Here is a 23233-nt window from a genome sequence, read left to right on the forward strand (position 1 = left end):
ATTTTATAGATCCCACTGCCTTCCATCTGTCCCAGTACAATATGTAGTTTCTGTGCACTGGTAAGAGATTCGGACACCTAACTGTCAGTTTCAGGACTTGGGGTTTTTAGTCACACAGGAATTTCAGCAACAGATTTTACACAATGATTACCAAACCATATTGCAATATTTGCTTTTCAGTTAAAAGATATGTTTTTTAATACACCATTATTATTTCCACGTCATTGTACACACTACTTGCTTAAAACAAAACCACACATAAATACAGTTCTTTTGCTTTTCTCAGAAAATTTTAAAGCTAAAGCACAAAAAATGAAATGCAAGACATTATGAGCTCTTTTCCAACTACAGGAAAATGGGTTTTGATTAAAAAACCAGAACAACTGTTGCACAGTACAGCAGCTCTGTACATTCTGTTCATGCACTAAATTATCTCATTTCACAAAATGAATTTGAAATTGCTTTTAACAAGCCAATGGCAGCCATAATGATGCATATTTTATAGGAAGTAATTAGATACAAATTCTATGTTCATTGACGTACAGTGCTTCTCCCTTGATTGTTTTTCAAGTTCCTAAAGCTTTTAACTGCACTGTGTTCAGAAACATACACACCAACTACTATATAATCTTATTTTAAACATTTTTTTATCCTTTCACCATGTAACTAAAAGTCAGCTATCAATCAATATAACAGTTTATTATTTCAGACCTGTGGACTGTTCCACAACAGCACTGGCTACATCCTTTATAGGGTTTTACATATGCTACTTGCTTGGAACAGTCTGGTCCTTTCTCAAGGCTGGTGTTCTCAGTGCTATGAAAGAAAACCTACAAGAAACAAAGAGGCTCTCTGTGGAGCTCAGGCACGAAACCATGCCTGTGCCCTTCCTGAAACTGTTTTAGATTGAAATTATAGTTGAAGAATATTCATGATGAACATGATAGAAATAAAAGGCAAGCCATCACTTTTTGAATCCTAAAGGAGGTCTAAACTTCTGTTTCCAGGTAAATATTATTACTGATGGAACTGATAAAGGAACTGTCTTTTGGATGAACAGAAAATTGCATGCATAAAATCAATTTGCTTTGACAGGAAAAGTCAGACTCTTAAGAAGAAATTCCATTTCCAAATCCACCCTCTCCTTCACATAAGACAGTTCTAGACAAAAAGAAAAAATGGAAGATTTCCTATTATTTTCCTATTGTCTGTAAACTGAGGACACCAATCACAAGTACAATCTCTAAAATGGGAAATAAAATTAAAACTTTATTTTCTTTTACTGTTATTACATATTCTTCTCTTCCTGTACTTATGCCATTTAAGAAATGATAAGGGATTCATGTCTAGTGAAGAAACTGATTATTCCATACCTTCCAGTATTTTATTTCTCAATGCAGTGTGGAAATACTGTACCAAGGCACAAAAACACAAAGGAAAAAATACTTTGAAATTAATTAGGAGTCAAAAATGCATCATTAATAATGTCTTCAAAGGAGGCCTGTATAGGAAGCAAGTACTCTCTCTCAAAAACCATTTAGCCACTTTTCTGACTCTGATATTCTACTACATGCACTTCACAGGTAATGTTGGTGTTTTAAACAGCAAGTACTACACCTTCTTAGTAGTATTTCAACTGAATAACTTTAAAAGCATTTATATGAACAAATCACTGGGTATTTGTTCCAGGAACCATTTAATGACCACATTTTACATATAGATTATGGAGGCAGTTTACACTCCTACTGACATATGACCCCCACAGCAGGCTAATAGCTCTGATTATCCCACACATATCAGCTGAGCCGTCAATGCTCAGGCCACAAGACCATCCCACCCGCAGTGCTGTTGTTCCTCTGCACACAGTAAATATAGTGGGGGACTTCTGTTGCATTTCCATGTTTTCTGTACGGGAAGTTTGCATTTTTCAGCCTGATGGAGAGTGGAGAACAGCACTCAGAGGGCAATGTGCTCAGAAACAACAATCTTTCCTAATTTTATTCTTCCTGAGTTAGAAAATGCAGATCACTGTAAAGTAACTCTTTAGACTGGCAATCCACACCCCAAGAGCTAAAAGATAAATCCACAGAAGCAATAGAAACAGGCATAGCAATCAACTATTCCAGGTCTGTGACCAAGCTTTCATCACACATACACATCCCAGTCTCTAGAGCTACAGCACACAGCCATCAGCTACTTTTCCCACATTCATTCTCTGCTGAATCTCTAGTCTCAAACAACCCCAACTCTTCTTGAACAAGATTTTCAACAGTAACTTCCCTCATGGGCAGCTGGAAGCTGTTCACTCACTCTGACAAATATCAAATGACAGAGGTCAATTTTCAGCCCCAGGTGCACAGTGTTGGCACAACATCTGTACTCTTCCCAATAAATACTGCCATAAATCAGAAGCTCAGAAACCTCTTGATGAAATATCCCTTGATTTTAAGGCACTAACCCCAAGGAAACATCAAATGATTTAATTATCTATATAGATACTAACTTATTTGATCCCTTCTTTTGAGCCATCAGACCACCTGACAAGGCCATACTATTGTGTGGCTGATATTCTTACTACAGGAGTTCTAAAAGAAATCAGATTTTGCACAAAACCTAGACACTGAAATTTGTGAACCTTGTTCTCGAACAGTTCTTCAGTATCCTCACCTCTGCATTTTAAATCCCCATCACCACGGTGAGGCAGACCTGAAAAAGACCAGTTCCCGAGGCAAAATCTTAGGAATTAACTACCATGTTTACACAAGTTAGCACAGTGAGCAATCTATTGCATGTTCTGCACAGTACCAAATACTGTGCACTGTGCTTCTAGATGTTTCTGTTAAAATGAGAATTAAAAAAAAAAAAAAGAAATGCAGAAATAAAATAAGCAAACAAAAAACCCTCCCAAGGGGGTTCTGTAAGTGAGCAGTTTACATATAAACTCAAGAGCAGAGTTTCTACCTTGACATCATTTGTAATAGACACGTTCACAGGGAGCTTCTGTGCACGACTTACTTCTTTATGGTAGGACTGAAATCCTAAGAACCTGGACAAAAGGATTCTTATGGACAGAAATGGGAAGGAGGATTGCAAATACATGTCTCAAAACAGCTGCAGGTGAGTAGGTGAAGAAAGAAGCCTGGTAACTGTTTCAACACTGACTCACAATCTAAGTGATCCTAGAAAATACCTCTTTAATATCTGCCATCTGGTGAAAGCTCTTCAGAATCCCTAAGCTAAAGCTCTTGAGCTCTTTACTGCTCTGCTAAATGCAGTATAAAATACTACATGCAGGTGCCACCATTTTTTGGTAAGAGTTCTATCTAATTGAGCAGCTTCTTGCAGAAAGCAGAGGCTTTCTAGTTGCAAAGTTATCAAACTCCTTTATAAAGCAAGAAAGAGCCTTTGAAGAGATTGATATCTCCCTTTGAGATTTCCGTTGTAAATGTGCAAATGCTGAGAGGTACTGGAAAAGCTTTTGTTCTGTCCTGTATTAGAAAAATAGCATTTAGCAGCTCAGATACACACAGTTGTTTCTTATAAGTGAAAGATTGAGTTAAAAAATAAACCGATTTCCTGGAATTAAGTCATTAAACACCTCAGCAAGACCTTTGGGTCTGCTTTGTGTTCAAAATTCTGGCAGTAGGTTCAGTCTCCGCATCAGCGGCAGTAACAGCCAGCTGCACTTTGATTAACAGAGACACAAGCTCATGGAGTCTTAGGTTTCTAGAAAAGTCTTCCCTGTCATAAGGAAAAGAAACAGACAAAAGTTTCATCAAAGAACCCAGCACTTTGCAGAGGAATGTTCTTTGGTCTACCAGAAACAGTGAAAAACAGAGTATCTTCAGATGGAGAACTGAAGGGAACTGTAGCTAAATGAAATGAAACTCAGAAAATCTACTCAAAAGTACAGACAGCCCACAAACCTTGTCAATGGTCACTAACAGACAGACAAGACACCAGAATCTGAGAAAAACTTTTCAGAATGTTTGAGTAGGAGGAGAAATGTTCCCAGAAGCAGCTGCTGGAGCTTGAGGTACATGACAAGGTCAGGAGATTGGCTTTTCACTTCTCAGTAAAAGGACAGAAGTGACACTTCCCACAAAGAATGGGATACTGGGCTCCACAGAATGCCACCATCTCTCAAATCACACTTAGAGGGAGAGCAAATGGAGAGAAACTCTGCAGGAAGGATGGTAATGGGACAAAAGGAGCCTGCATGTGTGACCAGGCCATTAATCTCCAGGTAATGGATGTGACATTGAGTCATGCCCACTGAGAAATTAAGGACTCAAGGCAAGATGGCAGTGGACATCCTCACGGCAGTTATGTGGGATTACCCTTGACAGAACTTTCCTGATCTGTCCAGCCAATGGCCATGGTGAGAAGGTATTCTTGAAGATGTCACTGTCTCTCTTATGGCTCCATGTTATGATGCAATTACCTTCAATGAACTGAGTCTCCAGTTAATCCACCATTTGAGACAAGAGGTCCAACAACCAGTGGCTACTTTGCCAGTGTCATTATTTATTTGGACTAGGCAAATTATCAGGAATCAGCTCCTTCTCTACCTTCCTCCCCTCAAACTTTCTACAGGTTTTGCCTTTGTCCCCACAAAAGATTAACAAAGTAAATATTCCAATGATTGAGTCAGGGTACAGTAGTAAGAGATGAGATACTCCAATGTTTGTCACACCCCAATCCACAGCAGTGTAACTGCATTACTGCAACACTACCAGGAACACTATGTACAAATCAGATTTCTCTGCCTCAAAACATATGAATTCAAGGTGAAATATATGAAAAGATCAGTTATAGGCAAAGAGAAAAGGAAGCCTACTTTCCAAGGAAACAGTGGGAAAGGTTATTGAACAAACTTGATACAGTAAGGGAAAATGGCTGCTCTTTAACCATAATATCTATGAGTAGAACACTGCGGAAGAATCAGTGGAGGCTGAAAATTAGGTATGTCAAAGAATGGAGCCTTCAAGAGCATCCTTCTAATAACACAGTGGAGATAAAACCTAATTACCTCCAAATTGTAATTCAATAAGCTTACAAATAGATATTAAGATACTATAGCTATTGCCAATAAATGATGGGCTTATAAGGTACACTTCAGTCCTCTGTTGCACTGCACTTTTGTTTGCTGTTCTTTACATACTGTTTTCAATTACATCTTCCAGTCCCAAAGTGCTCCTTTTTTTCATATGAAGTAGTATCTAAACAGATCAGTGCTACATATCAATTACACATATCTAATGGCAGGAAACAAAGCAATACCTAAAATAACTCACCATTTCATGTGACAACATGAGTAAAACTGGTCATCCAGAAAAGTCAGTCTGTTTAGTCTTGGGAAGACACAGTCATATCATTCTCTTCCCTTTCTCCAGCCACTAAATGATAATAAACCGTCTCGAAGTATACTCAACTCAAATATTTCTTTACATTGTAGTTCAACCCTGAACTTTCTGGATTTGTATGTGTGACTTTGAAAATACTCTTGTCAGTAGTACCCTTATGTCAACAAGAAATTCTTGTAACTACTTTTGAATACTTTTTTTTCTATTTGAATTGTCAACAATTAAGTCAAAACTGAAGTCAGATTTCAAGTAAGTTAACATGGAATTTTTTAGCATATTCACAGACAGGCACCAGAGCAAGAACTTCCCATCCTCCCAGGTCAGTTTATTCAAGTGTATGCAAGCTCCTGATAAACCAGGAAAACAGGAAAAATGTCAGAGCATCACTATCCTCTAGCTGAAACAGTATTGTCTTTTGCTTAGTTTACAGGATACTGAACATCCTCACAGTGCATTGCTTGCTATTCTTCACAGCCCCCAAGAGCATGAGGCACTTGTTCTCTCTGCTTGTACTCATCAGCAAGTGATGAGCAACACAGCCTCTAGGACTGGGCCATGAAAGTCACAAAAACACACCTGGAGCCCCACTGTTGCTGTCTTTTCGAGATACAAGCTATAGGATGTTGTTCTGTACAGCATATAATTTTCCTCATTTATCAACATATGTCAGATTTTTGCCCCATATAATTTTTAAAACCTTGAAACAGTTAAAATACTAAAAATGAAATATGTTAAAGCCTTAAGGGAAAATTAATTAAATCAGAAAGATAAGATGAACTTACAGTTTGTGATGTCAGGAGGGGCATAGCTGTCATTCATGAACATGCTGGTGGGTTTTGCAACCTTCAGATAAACAAAGTCAGACGTGTTTTTTAAGGCAGTCACTGCTTCTTCATGAGTAACTTCTTCTAAGCAAACACTGTTCACCTAAAGAGAAAAAAAACCCAAATTCTCAACACAGAAAAATGTACTGTTTTCATAGGACACTCACTGAAAGCTGTTGGAGCACTGGCACTGAGAGTCTTTATTAGGATTCATGTGCCATGGACATAATTGGTTACATAAATAGATTTTAATTCCTACCACTCCTGAAGACTAAAAAGTCATTTTGCAGTATTTGGTAATTGTAGTGCAACCTAAACACAGAGAAAGTTACATTCTGCAATATATGGGTGTGTATCTCTACCTTAGTGACTAAAGCTTTGACTAAGTGAAATTCAGCTAATCAGAAGATCATAGAATGGTCTGGGTGAAAGGGACCTCAGAGACCATCTCGTGAGGATACCACACACTAGACCACGTTGCTCAGAGCCTCATCCAGCCTGGCCTTGAACACTTCCAGGGATGGGATACCCACAACTTCTCTGGCAATCTGTTCCAATGCTTCACCACCCTCATAGTGAAGATATCACAGATGACATTTTACTTCTTTCTTGAGTTAATGAACTGAGGGAATGATTACAGCTACCACCAACTAGGACACGGTATTTAGTATATCCAGTAGCAAACTGCCCATGCTCCTTGTATCTCTGAAACAGTACCTGATATTGATCTAAAACTCTTTTATTTAATTTTATCAGCCAAATGTTTTTAATGGATAAAGTAATGCTGGACAAAGTAATTGGTCACAAAAGTTTGGAACTTATAACAAAACTTCCTTTAAGCCTTCCCTATAATTTATGACAGAAGCAAGTTAGCATGGAAATTTTTTGTATAGGTGACAAATTACAACACTGGAATGCAATTCACCATTAGAAGGAAGTTTTCCAGTGCTCTTGCATTCTGAGAAGTCCTATAAATAAAAATACTTCCTATAATGAAGATTGTAAATCTTAAAACCATGAAATATGAAGAGCATTATCATCAAGCAGTTGGACCTTTAGGTTTGTGAACTCGCATGGCATATGAAGACGAATATTTACTGTGCAGCTAATATTGTAAGCATATTTCTCTGTTTTTTCCTCCCAGTTCTCAGGTAAGGATCTGTTCCTGTCTTGAGCTGATTCCACAGAACCATGCATTGTAACACCAAGATCTCATTCCTAATATTTAAAAAGAAGTAGGATTCTTCACATAAAGGGATAATCCCAGTATTATTTAAGTACCTTCATATTCCCTAGCTCTGTGTTTTAAGCGACAAAATTACCCAAAAAGTCTTTTTACAGATGGAAGACTCTGCACTAAACATTTAGAGTTCATTTTCACTGTTGGAAGAGCAGTAGAATACATGTTCTGCTGTTTTGTACTGTGAGTACAGATGTACCCAGGGCTCTTACATAAGGAAATAGTGGTAGAGGAAGGAGTGTAGAGCAATTAACCTTACTAGAGTTAACAATGCAGAAATACATTCAGAAATTTCTGGCTGTGGCTCTCATTTTTCTATCTGGACAACAAATTTCTGGACTGAATTTAAGAAAGTTGAAAGTTATTTTTACTTCGTGCATAGAAAAATTCAACTTTGAAGCTATTTTAAGCTTTTGAAAAAATAAAAATGCCATTCAAAAGCATTACAAACACTGAAATGCAATATAAGCAGCAGTTTTACTAAAGGCTGGCTAGCCACCAGTACAAGGAGTTCCATTCCATTCTTCTCTTTTGAGAAGAGAAACAATCCCATTGTATGTTTGTTTAAAATGCTGTCACTCAGATCCCAGAAAATAATAGCAGGCCTCAGAAATAAACATGCTGATTCATACAGGTTTTGCATGGAACATTGGGCTGAGGAATAGATTTCAGATTTTCTGATGAGATGGCGTTGAATGATGCAGATTTAATTTTATCACTGATTTCCAGGCAGCTTAGCCACAAATTGAATCATACCCCTCTTGAGCCTAAAAGTGAATGGCCATTAAGAAAATGCAGCTCTTACTTACAGCTAAAAGTTTGTCTCCAATCTGAAGTTTGCCATCTTTATGTGCTGCCCCACCTTCGATGATTTTGGTTACATAAATGCTGTTGTCCCCAGGTATATGCTGATTTCCTACACCACCAGCAATACTGAAACCAAGACCTGCTTGAAGATAAAGGCATTACTCAAGAAACCTTTATTGCATTCATTGTATTCAAATTCTTACACAAATAATAACAATCCTTGTATCACACGTAAATATATATAATATCAGGCTCTGGCTGAAGCAATTCTGATGCCTTTTCAAGTGAACTTGAATAATTTTCTAAAAAAATAAAGTTCTAGAAAAGACATAACCTGTACACAAGTTCTGAAAACCAAAAGCTAGACAATTTACTTCATGCCTTGTGAAGTATGGGCACAGCAGAGCTATAGCACCTCCGCTGATATTTATAGAACTTTTTCCCAGAAAGTACTTTCCCTAAATTATTTTTAATCTCTCAAAGATCCTTTTTAGGTAATCCAATGAATTATTTTACTCCAATTTTTAATGTACTTAAAAATTACTAGATATAATCAGACACATTTTTACCATTTAAAAGAAAACACCGCATTCTGCAAGAACACTTTCAATCCTATCCTTATGAAACAGAAGCTTTATATTTCCAGCATACCTTTGGGGCCTTTCACAAGTTTGATTTCCACTATTTTTTCTGTGACTGGTTTTCTTCTTTTGACATACAATCGTACGATTGATCCCGCTTCTTTCAATGCTTCCACTGCTTTGCTGTGTGTCACATCCCGAACATCCACCTCATTTACTCGTAGGATACAATCATTAACCCTGCAGACAGCAACAGTCATGCTCAGCTGTTGTGCTATAGCAGAGTGCACACATTAGGAGCCCAATATTTTATCAAGAATACACTAACATACATGTTAAAACATTAAAATACGAAGATATTTTTTCAAAATTCTACTCATTCAAGACAACGCTCTAAAATTAATTATTATTGCTTGAAAATAAATCAAGGATCACTAGAAAGCATTTAAGAGGAATATTTAGTTCACAGCTGAAGAGGGCACCATATTACATGTTCCTCATTTAGACAGTGTTTTGATCCGATGTTTGTAAAAATTACCTTTTGTTTACAGCTATAAAACAGAATTTAAAAAATCAAAGCCTTGAAGGCACACAATGAAAATGCACCGTTTTTAAGCCATGATAGGAACAAGTCAATCTTGCTTTACACAAGCAGATTAAGTGCTGGCCTTCCAGTCCATTTAACATGTTGCTGCACTAACACTGAGTCCTCATTACACTGAGTGCAATGCCAGGCCCACCTGTCACCATGTCCTGCCAGATGTACCTCTGACAATGGCCAACAAGCTAAAATGAAGCCTTGAAATAACCTCATTAGGACTAAAACCCATAATACATTCAGGTATTTGCACAGGAAATGATGGGGCAAGTTTTTGGTGACACAAGAGAAAAAAAGACAGTCCTACAATCAATGTGGATGGGTACCTGAAAAATTAAGACACTGAATTATTACCAAGCATAAAAAAGGGTTGTTATTAAACTCAACTATCTCTAAGAGTTACCTATTCTACCTGTCTAAGCATTTTCTCAAATTAAGGACTGTGAAACATATGGTATAATAAATTTATACCACACAATAGAAAAAGTTCACCTAATTTCCCTAAACTGTCAATATTATTACTTTGGGAGACACATATTGGACCACTCAAACATTCTTCATTATTTAAAAAACACTTCTGTAAGGAAACCCTATTTAACATCTAATGCAGGATGATAAAACTGTTAAAAGTAACAGAAAATTTTCTATCCACTGTTTAAAATACAATAACAGCACTTAGCAACCCAACACAGAAATTCACCCTACCGTAATCTTCCATCCTGGGCAGCTGCACCCCCGGCTATAATTTTTGTAATGAAAATACTTGCATCATCCCCAATATGTGGGTTGTCTGTACCACCTGCAATGCTAAAGCCAAGTCCTGAATTTCCCTAAAGATAGAAGGGAAAAAAGATTTATACATTTCTTTTCTGGGGAAAAGATATTCTGGTGTATTTGATTCACTGTAGAACCAGATCTACATAATTTTCACTGATAACAAAAATAATAAAAGACAGTTTAAGCAGTATGCTACATATATAACTTATTTCTATGAAAATAAGTATAATTACATCTTAAATATATGTAAGGAGAACATAAGTCACTGTATAACTAAGAGATACATTTCCAGCCCCACAGCTTTCTCATTGAACTTGATAAACTGTAGGAACCCAGAGTGCAGAGAAATATTCTCTGCACTCTGGGTTCCTACAATAAACTACATAAAATCTTCTATCTCTAATGTGCTAGATATTTGAGGTTATTCATACAAATATTTGCTCCTCATTAAATTATTAGTGGCATATTCTTTTTCCCAGAGAAGCCTTTAAATAGCTTGTGTCCTACCTCTAATATATCCCCACAGATGCAGAGATTCAGACTGATATGTTTCTCTTCAAGGATTGCTTGCCCTTACCATCAACTGCAAGACCTCTTCACCCTCTCAGAAACCACCAAAACTGCACAGGTATTAGATACAATAATTTCTTTCTGTCTTTTTGTTAGCAGTGCATCTCAAGTGAACTGAGCTAGAACTCAATGTAGAAAACCTAACAAAGAAATGCATGTGACAAGTGTCACATAATCTCAATATAAAACTCAATGGTATATAAGTAAAAGCCTATGAAAAAAATAGCAATACAGATGAAATCAGAATCTGTGTTGTTAGTCTCTACAAGTCTGGGTAGCAGCATTAAATGCAGGATGTCTTAGAGGAGATCATTCCTCCCATTTTACTCTCAATGATCAAGGATATTAATAAACTTTCAATTCCTGCTTAGCAATTGAATGTACTTTTTTTCTTCAGGTTAAATAATCTACCTAAAACAAAAAAAAAAAGAGTAAAAATTGGTTTGGATTGCTATTTTTCATATTAAAGTATCATAAATCCCATTTCAAACAGAGTACAGAACGACATTTAGCATGTTACCCTTTCAAGAGTAATTTCTTCATACTCGTAATCTGCATCTGTGCCATTAACCTATAAAAAACAGAAAAGTGAAACTTACAGAGAATCTTATACTTTCCATGACACAGTTTGCTTGGCAGTTCACTCCCATCAAATCTCAGCTAATTCACAGTGACCACTGAGGTCAGAGGGGACATGTGATTTTCACACTACTCTGTATTTATGAATCAGACAATCTTTTTGTACGAGTTTAAAAGTTGCCAGTTCAGAGAACAGACTGTTCTACACAACTACTGTAGGGCACAAGTCCTCTGCTTCTGATTGCCAGAAAGAAAAATGCTCTTGAGATACTCAGATGTTCCTCAGGCTATACAGGAACTTGAAACTGAGAAAAAATAAAGAGAATGTGGGGTAGAGAAGAATTGGAAGGAAGAATAGAGCAGCATTTGCCAATTGTTGTTCCACACTGAGCAGAGAAAATCAAAGACTGATGCTTTACACCACCTTCTCATAAGAAATGCGTAAGACCCTTCCAAAGTAAAATTTAACAACTGTTTATATCATGTTACATACATACTAAAGTTCAACAATTTAAAACAGGGGCAAAAAGAGAAGAAGAGTTTAGAAGAATATTTTATATCTTGATGAAAAAGCAAAATCCTAGAAAGAAGCCTTGACATCCTCAGGTTAGTAAGGATACCCACATTCTTTGCTACCTACAGAAGTAGGACAGAATCAAATACCAGAAGCAACAAATATCAAAACTAAGAAAAATCAATTAAATAACAAATTCTTATTCATATTTAATATTCAAGAGTAAGCTTTATTTTTCCCATTACTGACCTATCTTAGAACTCAAATTCTTTCCTCCACAGCTGCCTGCAGCAGCTACAGACAATTACCTATTTCTAGCCTTTTAGGATGAACTATTTAACAAGGTAAGAAGTAACATTTATACTATTATTTTACAAAGGACCTGGTCTATCCTTAAGATACAGAGTATCTGATAGACTTTGTACTCTTAACATGCTAAAGGTAAAAAACATGCTTAGAAGAAAGCATTTTAAAATCTGACCATTTCCTAGCAGAGAATTTAAAAAGGAAATTTAATTCATCCCCCAAAAAATTAAGATCAAGCTACTTCCTTTCTCCTATGTTTATTTAACATATTTAAATGCTCCAAAAGCTGGTGATGCCATGACTTTTGCAGGCTAACATCAAGCTCATTTATCCCTCACTCTCTAATTATATCTCCCCTTAATACAATAGGAGCCATATCCATTCCACACATAACAGATTATCATCTTTGCAAAGTACCTCAAAAATGATTATGTCCTTAGTAGTTTGCTCAGTGGAAAAGATAAGGTGGTTTTAACACATGATATTTCTCTATTAAAAAGGGATGAGGTCCTGACCTTCTGAATACCTGAAACTGAATCTATTGCTACACCAACACAAAAGAAGACACTGTGATCAAGAAGTTTTATGGTAGCTTAGTCCTTGAGCTATTATCTACAGGAATAACAACATGTGCTAACTGAAGCAGTCATCCAGCATTACAGTACCTGCAAAAGGTTCATGATGATTGATCAGTGTGCAATGGTCTTTTCTTTTTTTTTATTAAATAAATAACAAGGATGATTAATAATTTCCCTATTCATTGCCATTAGACAAAAAAAAAGCTGATCCTAATATATTTAAGCAGTCTCTTATTTCCATGTACAAAACTCTGTAATCCAATTAAAAATATCATCTAGATAAACAGGAGCAAACAAAAACCTCCATCATTTTTATCTTCTCCTTTAGCTCAGCTCTATAGACTCCCTCTTTTTTTGAAAAATTACCTCTGAATTTATTTATCTAACAAACCAAACATTAGTAGAAACAGTAGCAAGGATATATCCCATGATAAAAATCATTGACCTAGTCTATCTTTTCCAAGTTTTAAAGGGATCTCAGACCCACTAAGCTAAGCTTTATTTGCAGGGTCTTCCCCTGAATGAAGGATTTTCTATATAAATGTCATAATTATGCATGACAAACGAAAATCTCAGCCTCCACATAACTACACTTATTACCTTAATGTTTCAAACAGAACCAACTAATTTTTATGAACTTTTAGAATACTAAAACCTTAAGTATAGCCACTGCATGAAGAAATGCTTTTATGAGAAGTGCAATGGAAATGGCATATTAAATATTAAAGCAGCTGCCTGCACAGTTGGACAGATTGCTCTCTGAACACTGAACCTCTGGAACCTCAAACAATTGTGTTTTGTACTGTCACACATTGGTACACAAAAATTCCCACCTGCAATCTGCAACCTTTTTTTTCCATGAAACAGCAATTTAAGGAGTTTAAATAACTGTCATGAGAGCTGACAAAATCAAGCACCATCAGAGACATAAAATAGGTTTTATTAAACAGCAAAAACAGGCCTACACAACTACGTACATAAAACATGATTTAAAGTTATAATTGAAAGCAAGTGTAGACTTACATATGTGGAAGTCTCCAAAGAATCTGTATTCACCAGCACTGGAGGGGGATTTGCCTTTAAAAAAAAAATTACACAGCATAAGAAAATGCAATATTAATGGTAATTTTACAATATTTAACTTGCTGACTTTCTCAGAGTTCTGTTAAAAGGCAGCCTCACCTTGAGAATCTCAAAATTGACCTCCTGAAACACTTGTTACTATCCTGAGCAAACTGCTTCCCTAACACAAAACCACACTGTTAGGGAAGTCTGAGACCATATTTAATATCTAAGTTCTGACATTTATTGTCTTGTTTTTCAAAAGAAAACCTGAGTAATGCTACCATTTGACATGATGCCAATTACCCTAGTACTTGTGGTATGATACACAGAGGTTGTTTTACCAGTCAGTATCTCAAAAACAATTTTTGGTGGATTTGATTTCCGTTTCTTCCCATCAGGAACAGTCACCACCCCCCTTTGCAAGCTGCAAAATGGAAACCTGCAGAATGCAACTTAAGGAAGAAAGGACCTACAAAACTGACTTGCAAAAGCAAACCCACAGCAAACATTGATTTACCACACAGCACCACATGCTTCCATCAGAAAATTGCTAAGGATTAACAGGACATAAGCAGTCAGATTATTGCCACAGAAATCTGAAACAATATTAGCATTTTTACAATTTAGGAACCAGTAGAGTAAGTTTACGCTTCTAGTCTCTCACACCACTGAAAATTTTTCTGTGAAAAATGTGGTTCAACTGAAAGAAAATCCATAGGAACTGATGGGATTTCTCTAAAATATTTCCAAAAAAAGAGATTACTGATTTATCCATCAATTATCTGCCTTTAAAATAGGCAGCATCTAGCCTGCTCTAAGAACATAAAAGAAACAAAGAGTGTGCAGACTCCAAATACTGCTGATTATTAAGTTCAGTGGCACTAAACAAAGTTAATCTCCTTATTGCTTTAATGAATCTGAGAGGGTTTTAATACATATAAAAATACATTCTCTTTAAATTTAAGACATTTAAGGCATTTTTTAATCCCCTAGGTATGTGTGTGTGTGTAAATAAATTTAGGGATAGTTTAAGAGGCTGCAAAAGAAGCAAGTATTAAACTCATTGCACTAACCTATTCATATTCTGCATTTTTGTTTCATTACTATGACAGCAACATACTTCTGAAGATTTTGTGATTTTTAAAAACTCCCAAATCTAGGAAGTGATGACTCAGAAGTGCCTTTCAAAAGGCTGATATGAATAATCTACCATCATTACATAGGAGCCATCAATCTGCTATCAAGTGTCAGAAATTAAGCCTGTGTCATTTAGTAAGTACTAAAATCAGGTGGGATCTACACAAGTTAACAGAGCAGACAATTAAAAGTAAAAGGAAACAAAAAGGATGACACATATGACTGTCAAAATGCCATCAAAAGCCTTTCTCACCCAGCAATTCCCTCAATAGAAGCATGGGTACACTTCATGCAGTAAAGCTATTAAGCACTAGTTATTAATGTCACAATAAAAATCTCTGTCAAAACAACACTATTCCTCACAACCATTTTCTACCATTAAGTTAAATTTCCTTTTCGGCTTCTTATTCAAGTTAAAGTTCTATTACAATAAGAGCAAATTAAAAATAAGAACCTGTACTAGAAAAACCAATCTATTACGCACCACCATAATTTATTAAGGCTACCATAAATATAGTTAAACCATATTTTTTTATGTTTATGCTGAGAAGAATGCAATGATTAATTGCTCAGTCATGGCCTCTTCAGTCCATTTTGGAATGTATTTTTATTTAATATTAGGATTCTGTAATATACAATTATATTCAACAAACACAGTGCCAGTGAAAGCTGGCTCCCCATGATGTTTATCTTTGAGGCAGATACGTGATGTTCTTTCCATGTTTAAAAAAAAACCAAGACTACTAAAAGTAAAATTGATGTTAGTAGGTGAGGTTTGGTGAACAGCGTGTTTGACACACAAATCAGCCAAGCAATGCAAAACCCCTTTGTAAGTTACATGATTGTTCCTAACACTCCTTCTGCATTTATCCAAACTGTCCATCAAGAAGTAGCAATTTACCATCTTTTTCAAACATGAATGAGAAAAGCTGTGCCAGGCATTCCGAAGGTACTGTCTGGACATGGTTGCACTGGCCTGTCCACCTCATATCCTGACGTGGGCAGAAGCCCTCTATAAGATAGGAGTATTTCTAAAACTAATCAAATCTCTGGTTTCTTGATGGAAGAAGTACAGGTGACAGATTCAAATAAACACACCTACTGGAAATTACACTATAAAACAGGCAACTGAAAAAATTTTTGTTAATTATGGATTATGCAAAAATTAAAAACTCAGCAAAGACAATAATTACCTCCTGTTGCAAGTTTAGTCAAGTAGCTTGAAAGTAAAACTTAAGAAAAAAATACTGACGTGTATACTACAAAAACTTACAAGTAATATTCTGGATAGCTTAACTTCCTTTTAAAGTTAATAAATATCTGTCACCAAATGACTCCAAAAACTGACCCATCTTTTCAGAAGGTGTGCACTCATCATTTCAGATTTCTGCTCTGAAAGTTACAGTAAAGTTACAAAAAACTAAAAGCAGAATGCCAATCTATATGCAAAAATGTAATTGCTGCCTATCCTAGATTGCTCCATAGCTTGCCATGCTGTGGTCACGTATTCCAAGTCACTTGGGAGATACTAACATTAACTCATGTTTACTGCCTTCATTTGTCTTGGTAGGGTTTGGTTTTTGTTTTGGGGGGGGTGTGGACATTATGGGACCTAAAGGATAAAGGCCCAGAAGGGAAACACATTTTATGAGTCAAATATGTTAGGAATGGAGAGGTAAAAAGATCCCTTTTGCACTCTAAATGCCCCCTGAAACAGTAATACCAACACATGGGTGGAGAACATGAGAAACACCATGCAAGTGCAACCGAAGAAAGACATGTATTAAGCATTTATAAATAAATCAAGCAATAACACTTTAGTAAGGGTGAAATGGCTCTAAAGTTATTATGTGAACACAAAATATCCTATTGCCTCTTTCCATTCTTTTGGGTGTTTTTTCTTTAGTTCTTTCACAACTTACTAATTACTTCCATATGAAAATATAAATATTTAAATGGACTAAAAGCTGTCATAAAATGAACAAAAGTTAGGGTGAAATTCTAGTGTATTTAACAGCTCGCCTCCAACCTAAGTGTGGAGTAGCAAAAGGCATATTTCAACAAAGCAACAAAATAAAGAAATAAAAGTTGAACAAATTTAACAGAACAAAACAAAACGGAATAAAAACCTGTGGTATGGTGGATGGGATGGTCTCAGCAGGGACTGGTGGGACAGGGATCACAGGGACAATGGGAGAAGAGGAAGGAACAGCTTCTGTGGGCTAAAAATCACCAACAAAATGTCAAAAATAATGAAAACTAGAAAAACAGTTTAAAACAAACAAAATTCAAATTTAACAGCTTAAACAACAATGAACTAGCACATGGATTTGGAGGCTACAACTCAGACAGTCCCCTTGACCCACACTGTACATGGCAGCACATCCCCAGCACTGCAGTGACGGCAAGGAACCCAAAGAAGCTGGACGTGTCCAGGTGGATTATTCACACCAAGGCACTCACTCCTGCAGCACTGAGACTTTGGGGTCTGACAAAAAACCTGCCCAGATCAATGAACAGACTCAGGCTTTTTGTGGGCTGGTTTCACAACAGAATCCCTTCACCAATGTACAACAGAGTGCAAAAGCAGGGAACAGAGGCTGAAGTTAATAGCACTCAGTAAAGTTAATAATCCTCTTTGATAAGGAAAAATCAGAAGTACCTTAAAGTTTCTAAACTTCACAAAAATCAAAGAAAACCTTTTAGTCAAATGGGTGGAAGGTCCTAAAACAGAACCAATTTACCTCTCAAAGATCTTCACACAGGTTTACCAAACATCTGCAGACTAGGAGAATTTCGGTATTAGGAATTTTCATTAAAATAATATCCAGGAAACCTACTGACACTTAAGCTGCTAGGAAATAAGATTCCAAAAAGCATTTTGAGCAAAACGTTGACTCAAATATTTTTGAGATGTTCACATACTGGTTGTCAACATGCTGTCAGCAACATAAACTGCTGGCAACTATCATCAAAATTACAAGCTGAACAGCAGATCAAAGTTCTTGCAATTTAGTTGTTCCAAGATGTTCTTGTGATCTTTAAAAATAATGAGCATAATGACAAAAGAAAATACTAGATCCTGAAAGTGAATAAAACCCCCAGAACATAACAGTATGAAACACGTTTTAAAAGTTTGAGGTATTTTAAAATACAAAGCAGCATACATCAACAGCAGCCACCAAATTAAAGAGCAATAGCAAATAGTGAAGAAACCTGTAGCAGTCCAAGAACAGCAACACATATTAAATGTACAGATGGTATTTCTACAGGGTTGTTTTAGCTCAAAGTCAATCCACCCAAAATGAAAGCTGGTGAAACACATTGCAATTACTGAAAGATGCAAGAACAAAATATATTTGATATCTTGAGAGGCAATCCTAATTAAAGCACTCTTACACATATGGACTAAAGCACAACATATCGAGTGTTTCAAAGATGAAGGTAGGGGAGAATCTAAACTGGTCTAGAAAAATATCAATATGGCTTTTGCAAAGGATGCAGGAAATGCTCAGTGCAATAAACATGTGGCTACTGAAAGAACACCACAGCCTTTAGAGGACAGATCAAAGTAAACAGCTCAAGCAATCACTCAGCACTACTCATGCAAAAAATAAGCCACCCCTTCAAGTCTGCCTTGTTCCAAAGTAAGTGGCTTTCCATGTAGGTACACACTAAAAATCCTATTAACCAAAATTTCAGATATACACATACTACATACCAAAATACAACACAACATTAAGGCTGAAAAGCTAAGCATTGGCTTCACAGTTACACTCCTGCAATACGAAAGGTCAAATGGAAGTTGTTCTGAGATCCTGACCATTTACTTCCTTGACCTTCGACCAGATAAAAAAATTACCATTGTTGCAGTGGATTTCCTTATGGGCCAAACAACCTGCACCCCTCTCTTTGCACCAAACGTCAGCTTTATTTTCCTGCTTCCTTTCTTTCCCCAATTCCTAACTCTTTCCTCTCTATGGGTTTCTCATCCCAAAGTGCTTCAAAAATCCTCCCAACCAGTTCCAGATTTTATCCTTATTATTTTAAAACTGACTTTGTTCATGACTTTTAATTCTTCCAGGGTCCAGCCTCATAAGTTATTCATGCTGTCTTTGTATTTTCCCTGTGTGCTGTTGGTTTAGGATCCACTGCTCCTCCAAGCATCCTGGCAGTGTTCCTGTAAAACCTTCTCCACTAACATGTGGATGAGGAAAGAGGCAGCAACACTGGCGACCACTTTCAAAGGATATGCAAATCTAAATGAAGGCAACACTGTCTTCACTTAAATGTTTCACAGAATACATTAAACTGATGCAGGCACTGTGTCTATCACAAGGAAGGACAATACAAGAAATTAAAAGATTTTCACTCATTAGATAAAGATGACCTGGAACTTCTTTATAACAGAAGAACACTGATTTGATTTTATTAAAATACACAATCAGTCTGCAAATAATTATACAATACAGGTACCTGTGACAGCACCTGAATAAGCTCCCAGAGTATCATCTCAATGCTCTACTTTCCAGGAATTTTCAAGAAGCATTTGTAATTTTTAGGAATTCTCCAAACATACACTGAACTATTCTGACACATAAAAGCTTACTCTCAAAATAACTTTCAATAAAAATGTCTGACTAAAGCATTTGATGATCATGGTTTAAACAGACACAAACCAATATAAAATAGAAAGAAAGTAGCAGGTCAATTAAAACCTTCTTTTTAATATGTTTGAACTGCAGTACACAATTATGATACATTATTACATGTAGGAATGCACAACTTGAACTATAACTCACTTGAACAGATCTGCCAGCCAAAATAAATGTGCTAACACCTACAATGAAAAGTCATTCTGTTACAACAGTATAAAAAAAAGTTACTTGATATTTGTCAAAGTGGTAAATCTTTATTTAAAGATGGACTTTAAAATTTATATTAAAAAATCATTTAAGTGGAATGTTTACAACAGCTACGAAAACAATGCCTTTAAGTGATCAACTGAGTGCCTCCAAATCTAACACTACATCCAGATGTTGTGAAAAGTAATTTCACCCATTTTCTCATGTTTAACCCACACACAGTAAGTCCATCTGTGAGGAAATACCAGCTAATCTGTAACTAAATCAGAGCACCATACACATCCTCAAGGAGACCAACTAAGCCAGCAAATTCTACAACACTGCTCTTAGTAAACTATGAAAAGATGCACTTTGGAGAACAAAAATCAAGCAAACCAAACTTTCCTTGTTTGAAGAAATTACTGTAAACCCCCATGTTGTATACAGTGCAGCGACCTTCACTGGAAAACATAAGAGCATTTATTCTGTTGCTAATCCGATTTCAATAATTGCTACTTTGATTTCTAGCCATAAAATACAAAAGAAAATTAAGTAAGGAAGTCATTAGAAACAGCAGGGATAAAACTACAGAAAGAAAAAAAATGCAACGCATTTCCTACAGTTTTCATCAAAAATGCACATCTCTAAACACGTAGTGCAACACCTACCTTTCCTAAAGAGCAATTAGAGCACGAGCCATCAGACACCCAACCACTAGCAGCTTTTACTTTTGCTGTGCTTTTTGTAGGGCTCTTTTTTACACTGTCACGTAGGTTTACAAATTTCCCTCTGTGTTTGGCAGACACTGGCAGCGTGGAGGAACTGAAAGGTGCCCGAGTGCTCGGTGCCCACTGCGGGTGCCGGAGCAGCTGCTTTGGCTGCATATGAGGATTTTGACGTATTTCCATTCTTGGGTTCCTCGTTAAATCAGAGAGCTTGAGCGTTCCCATTTCACCACCATGAGTAGTCATCAAAGTCGCAACACTAATAGTACTTTTTGGAAAAAAAACCAAACAAACAAAAAAAAACCACAACCAAAAAAACCCACCAAACCAAAACCACCCAACCAAACTATGGAAGAAAAATAAATGAAAATATTTCTTCCTGAGGAAGTTAAAAATACGTTTTCTAGATTATGGTCATAGGAAGAAACCCTACATGCTCTGCATTAGCTAGGTCTGCATGTTGTGTGCTCTCTCACTCTATTTAAAGAGCACCATTGAACCACCACACAACAGTCAATTTGCTGAGCATAAATAATCAATGCAATGCACAAATTATTGAATAGAGGGCAAAAGTCATCTGACTATTATAAAGAAGCTACAAAAGGTTATTTCTCCCATAAGCTCCTACTATCCCTTAATTTTTCTCCATTTTACCACCTCAAAATTTCTTCAAGGTTTACATCTAGAAAATTTTTTAATTCTTCTGCTTTTCTGAATGCTTCATGGGGGCAGAAAATTAATGAATTTACAAGAAGTTCACAATGGAAAGTATATGAATTGCGAATGAGCAGATACATTGTACAAGATTTCAACATTAAAATTTCAAAGAAAATAAATTTGTTAATACCATACTAAGAAGAATTACTTTGTGTTAATAATTTTAAGCGTTGCATTCCCATGAAATACAGCAGCACCATGAAACCACAACTTTAAGGCACACACTGTTTAAAATAAAATATTTTTTAAAAATTTAAGGCATTTAAATTAACATGAGTTTCTTATTATTAATTCAATTTTTAATGCCAAGGATGCATGATCTCTATATTATATTTTTATTCCAATATTCAAAACAAAAAAAGCTCCAAAATGAGTCCTTCCCCCATTCCCCCCCAAAAATACAAAAAGAGGAACTAGCTTGATTTAAAGACATTGTTGAGTATTTAACTTTACCAGCCTATTTTAAATTCTAAAAAAAGGTAAGGGTCAAAGGTCATTTCCCAGCATCTATATGAAAATGGGCAGCTAAATACAGACACCCATATTCCCAGCCTTACAGAGGAAAGAAGTGGGCTCGAATCAGTGGCCAGTGTCTTCTCAGCAGGGACACACAACCAGCATTTGCACAGCGTGCACCATCTGCCTCTTGCCCAGTGGGTCTGTTCTAGGAATATGCTGTGGATGTGAATATCTGGTGCTGGGTATGATGAGAATGAAGGACACCAGCCCCATAGGAAACACAACTTGATTAGGGCAGATGTACTGTATTTAGATAACATGGAGAGATTTCATCAGTTCACAGCATTAAAACATGGTTATTCTCTGTCTCACATTACACCTTCCTACAGCAAATGTGAGTATTTAAATTATGAGTCAGCAGAATTTTTACACACAGAATAAAGGAATAAACATACAGACCTAAGTACAAACATTTCCAGTTATTTATAGCATGAATATTAAGAGATAAATGGGTACTGACAGATGCTCCTCTAATCACCAAGAGCTGCCATGTCTCATCTTCTGTCCAGAATGGATGTAATCAAGAGCTGCAGAACATATCATTAATGCAATATTCATAATGCAGAGACAGAAATGTTTCTGGCCAGTGACAGGAAACCAGAAACGTGTTGGCCATACCAACATTCTCAGACTTCAGCAGGTACATGGCAGGGATGTCTTTGACCTGTGAAGCATTTGGGAGCTGGAGGACTGGGTTCCACTAATACATGTGGGCAGGTGCACCCAGGTTCTTCTGTTCCAGAGAGCCCAAGAACCTCTAGATTTTAACACTCAAGGGCAAAGGCAGAGATGATGATACGCACGTTGTGAATGTGCATGAAGGTAAATAGTTCGAAACCAGCACATCACAACTTTTTCTCCTTTGAGAAACATCCACATTAATACTGAGCAGCTCTAAGGCACATTCTCCAGCCTGCAGGGATTACTTGGATGGAGGCTGTCTTGTGTTGAAGCCCCTATATCAGTATCCTCTTTGGCAACTGTGCTAAATGGCAGCTTTTGTAGACCACAAACATTTCTTTTCCAGAGACATTCAAGATCGCTTGAGGTTTAGCAGGATGCATTTATACCACCCATTTTACTTGCATATCAGTACCCAGCATGACATTGTCTAATTACTAAAATGTAGAAAAGAAGAAACAAAAGGGCTAAGGGTATAAAGCTTTTCTCTTGCATACATAATAAATTCTAAAATACATGATGTTCCAGATTCAAAAGGAACATTTTATTCCTGGAGGCATCAACTTTGCTGAAAACACATAGAACAAGTAGTGTGTTGATTAAAACAAAAATAAATTAGCTTTTAAGAGTGCTAAGTAAAAAAATTGAGGGCAAGGGGACGAGAGGCTGGATATTCCATTCTTGGAAACTCAGCTGTCGGCTTCCTATATTCTCCTCCAAACAGGAAAGGGGAAGACACAATGCAAAAGATGAGACAAAGGAATTCACATATCTCCAGTGTGCTTTCAGACATTTTGACTTCAGT

General features: G+C 36.5%; 1 protein-coding gene across 4 annotated transcripts in view; it reads right to left on the bottom strand.

Annotated features, from left to right (window-relative positions):
- The window catches only part of DLG1 (discs large MAGUK scaffold protein 1), a gene marked incomplete at its 5' end in the record, with an annotated part of 83264 nt that overhangs the window by 42535 nt on the left and 17496 nt on the right, over nt 1-23233 (bottom strand). For all 4 annotated transcript variants that reach the window (XM_082288382.1, XM_082288380.1, XM_082288381.1 and 1 more), the window contains 7 exons: nt 6149-6293; nt 8240-8376; nt 8889-9058; nt 10122-10246; nt 11284-11334; nt 13764-13817; nt 17072-17164. In XM_082288382.1, the coding sequence (XP_082144508.1) occupies nt 6149-6293; nt 8240-8376; nt 8889-9058; nt 10122-10246; nt 11284-11334; nt 13764-13817; nt 17072-17164 (775 nt within the window). The remainder of the gene's footprint in view (nt 1-6148; nt 6294-8239; nt 8377-8888; nt 9059-10121; nt 10247-11283; nt 11335-13763; nt 13818-17071; nt 17165-23233) is intronic.

Source organism: Coloeus monedula, assembly GCF_965178545.1.
Source record: "Coloeus monedula genome assembly, chromosome: 10".
Taxonomy (NCBI): domain Eukaryota; kingdom Metazoa; phylum Chordata; class Aves; order Passeriformes; family Corvidae; genus Coloeus; species Coloeus monedula.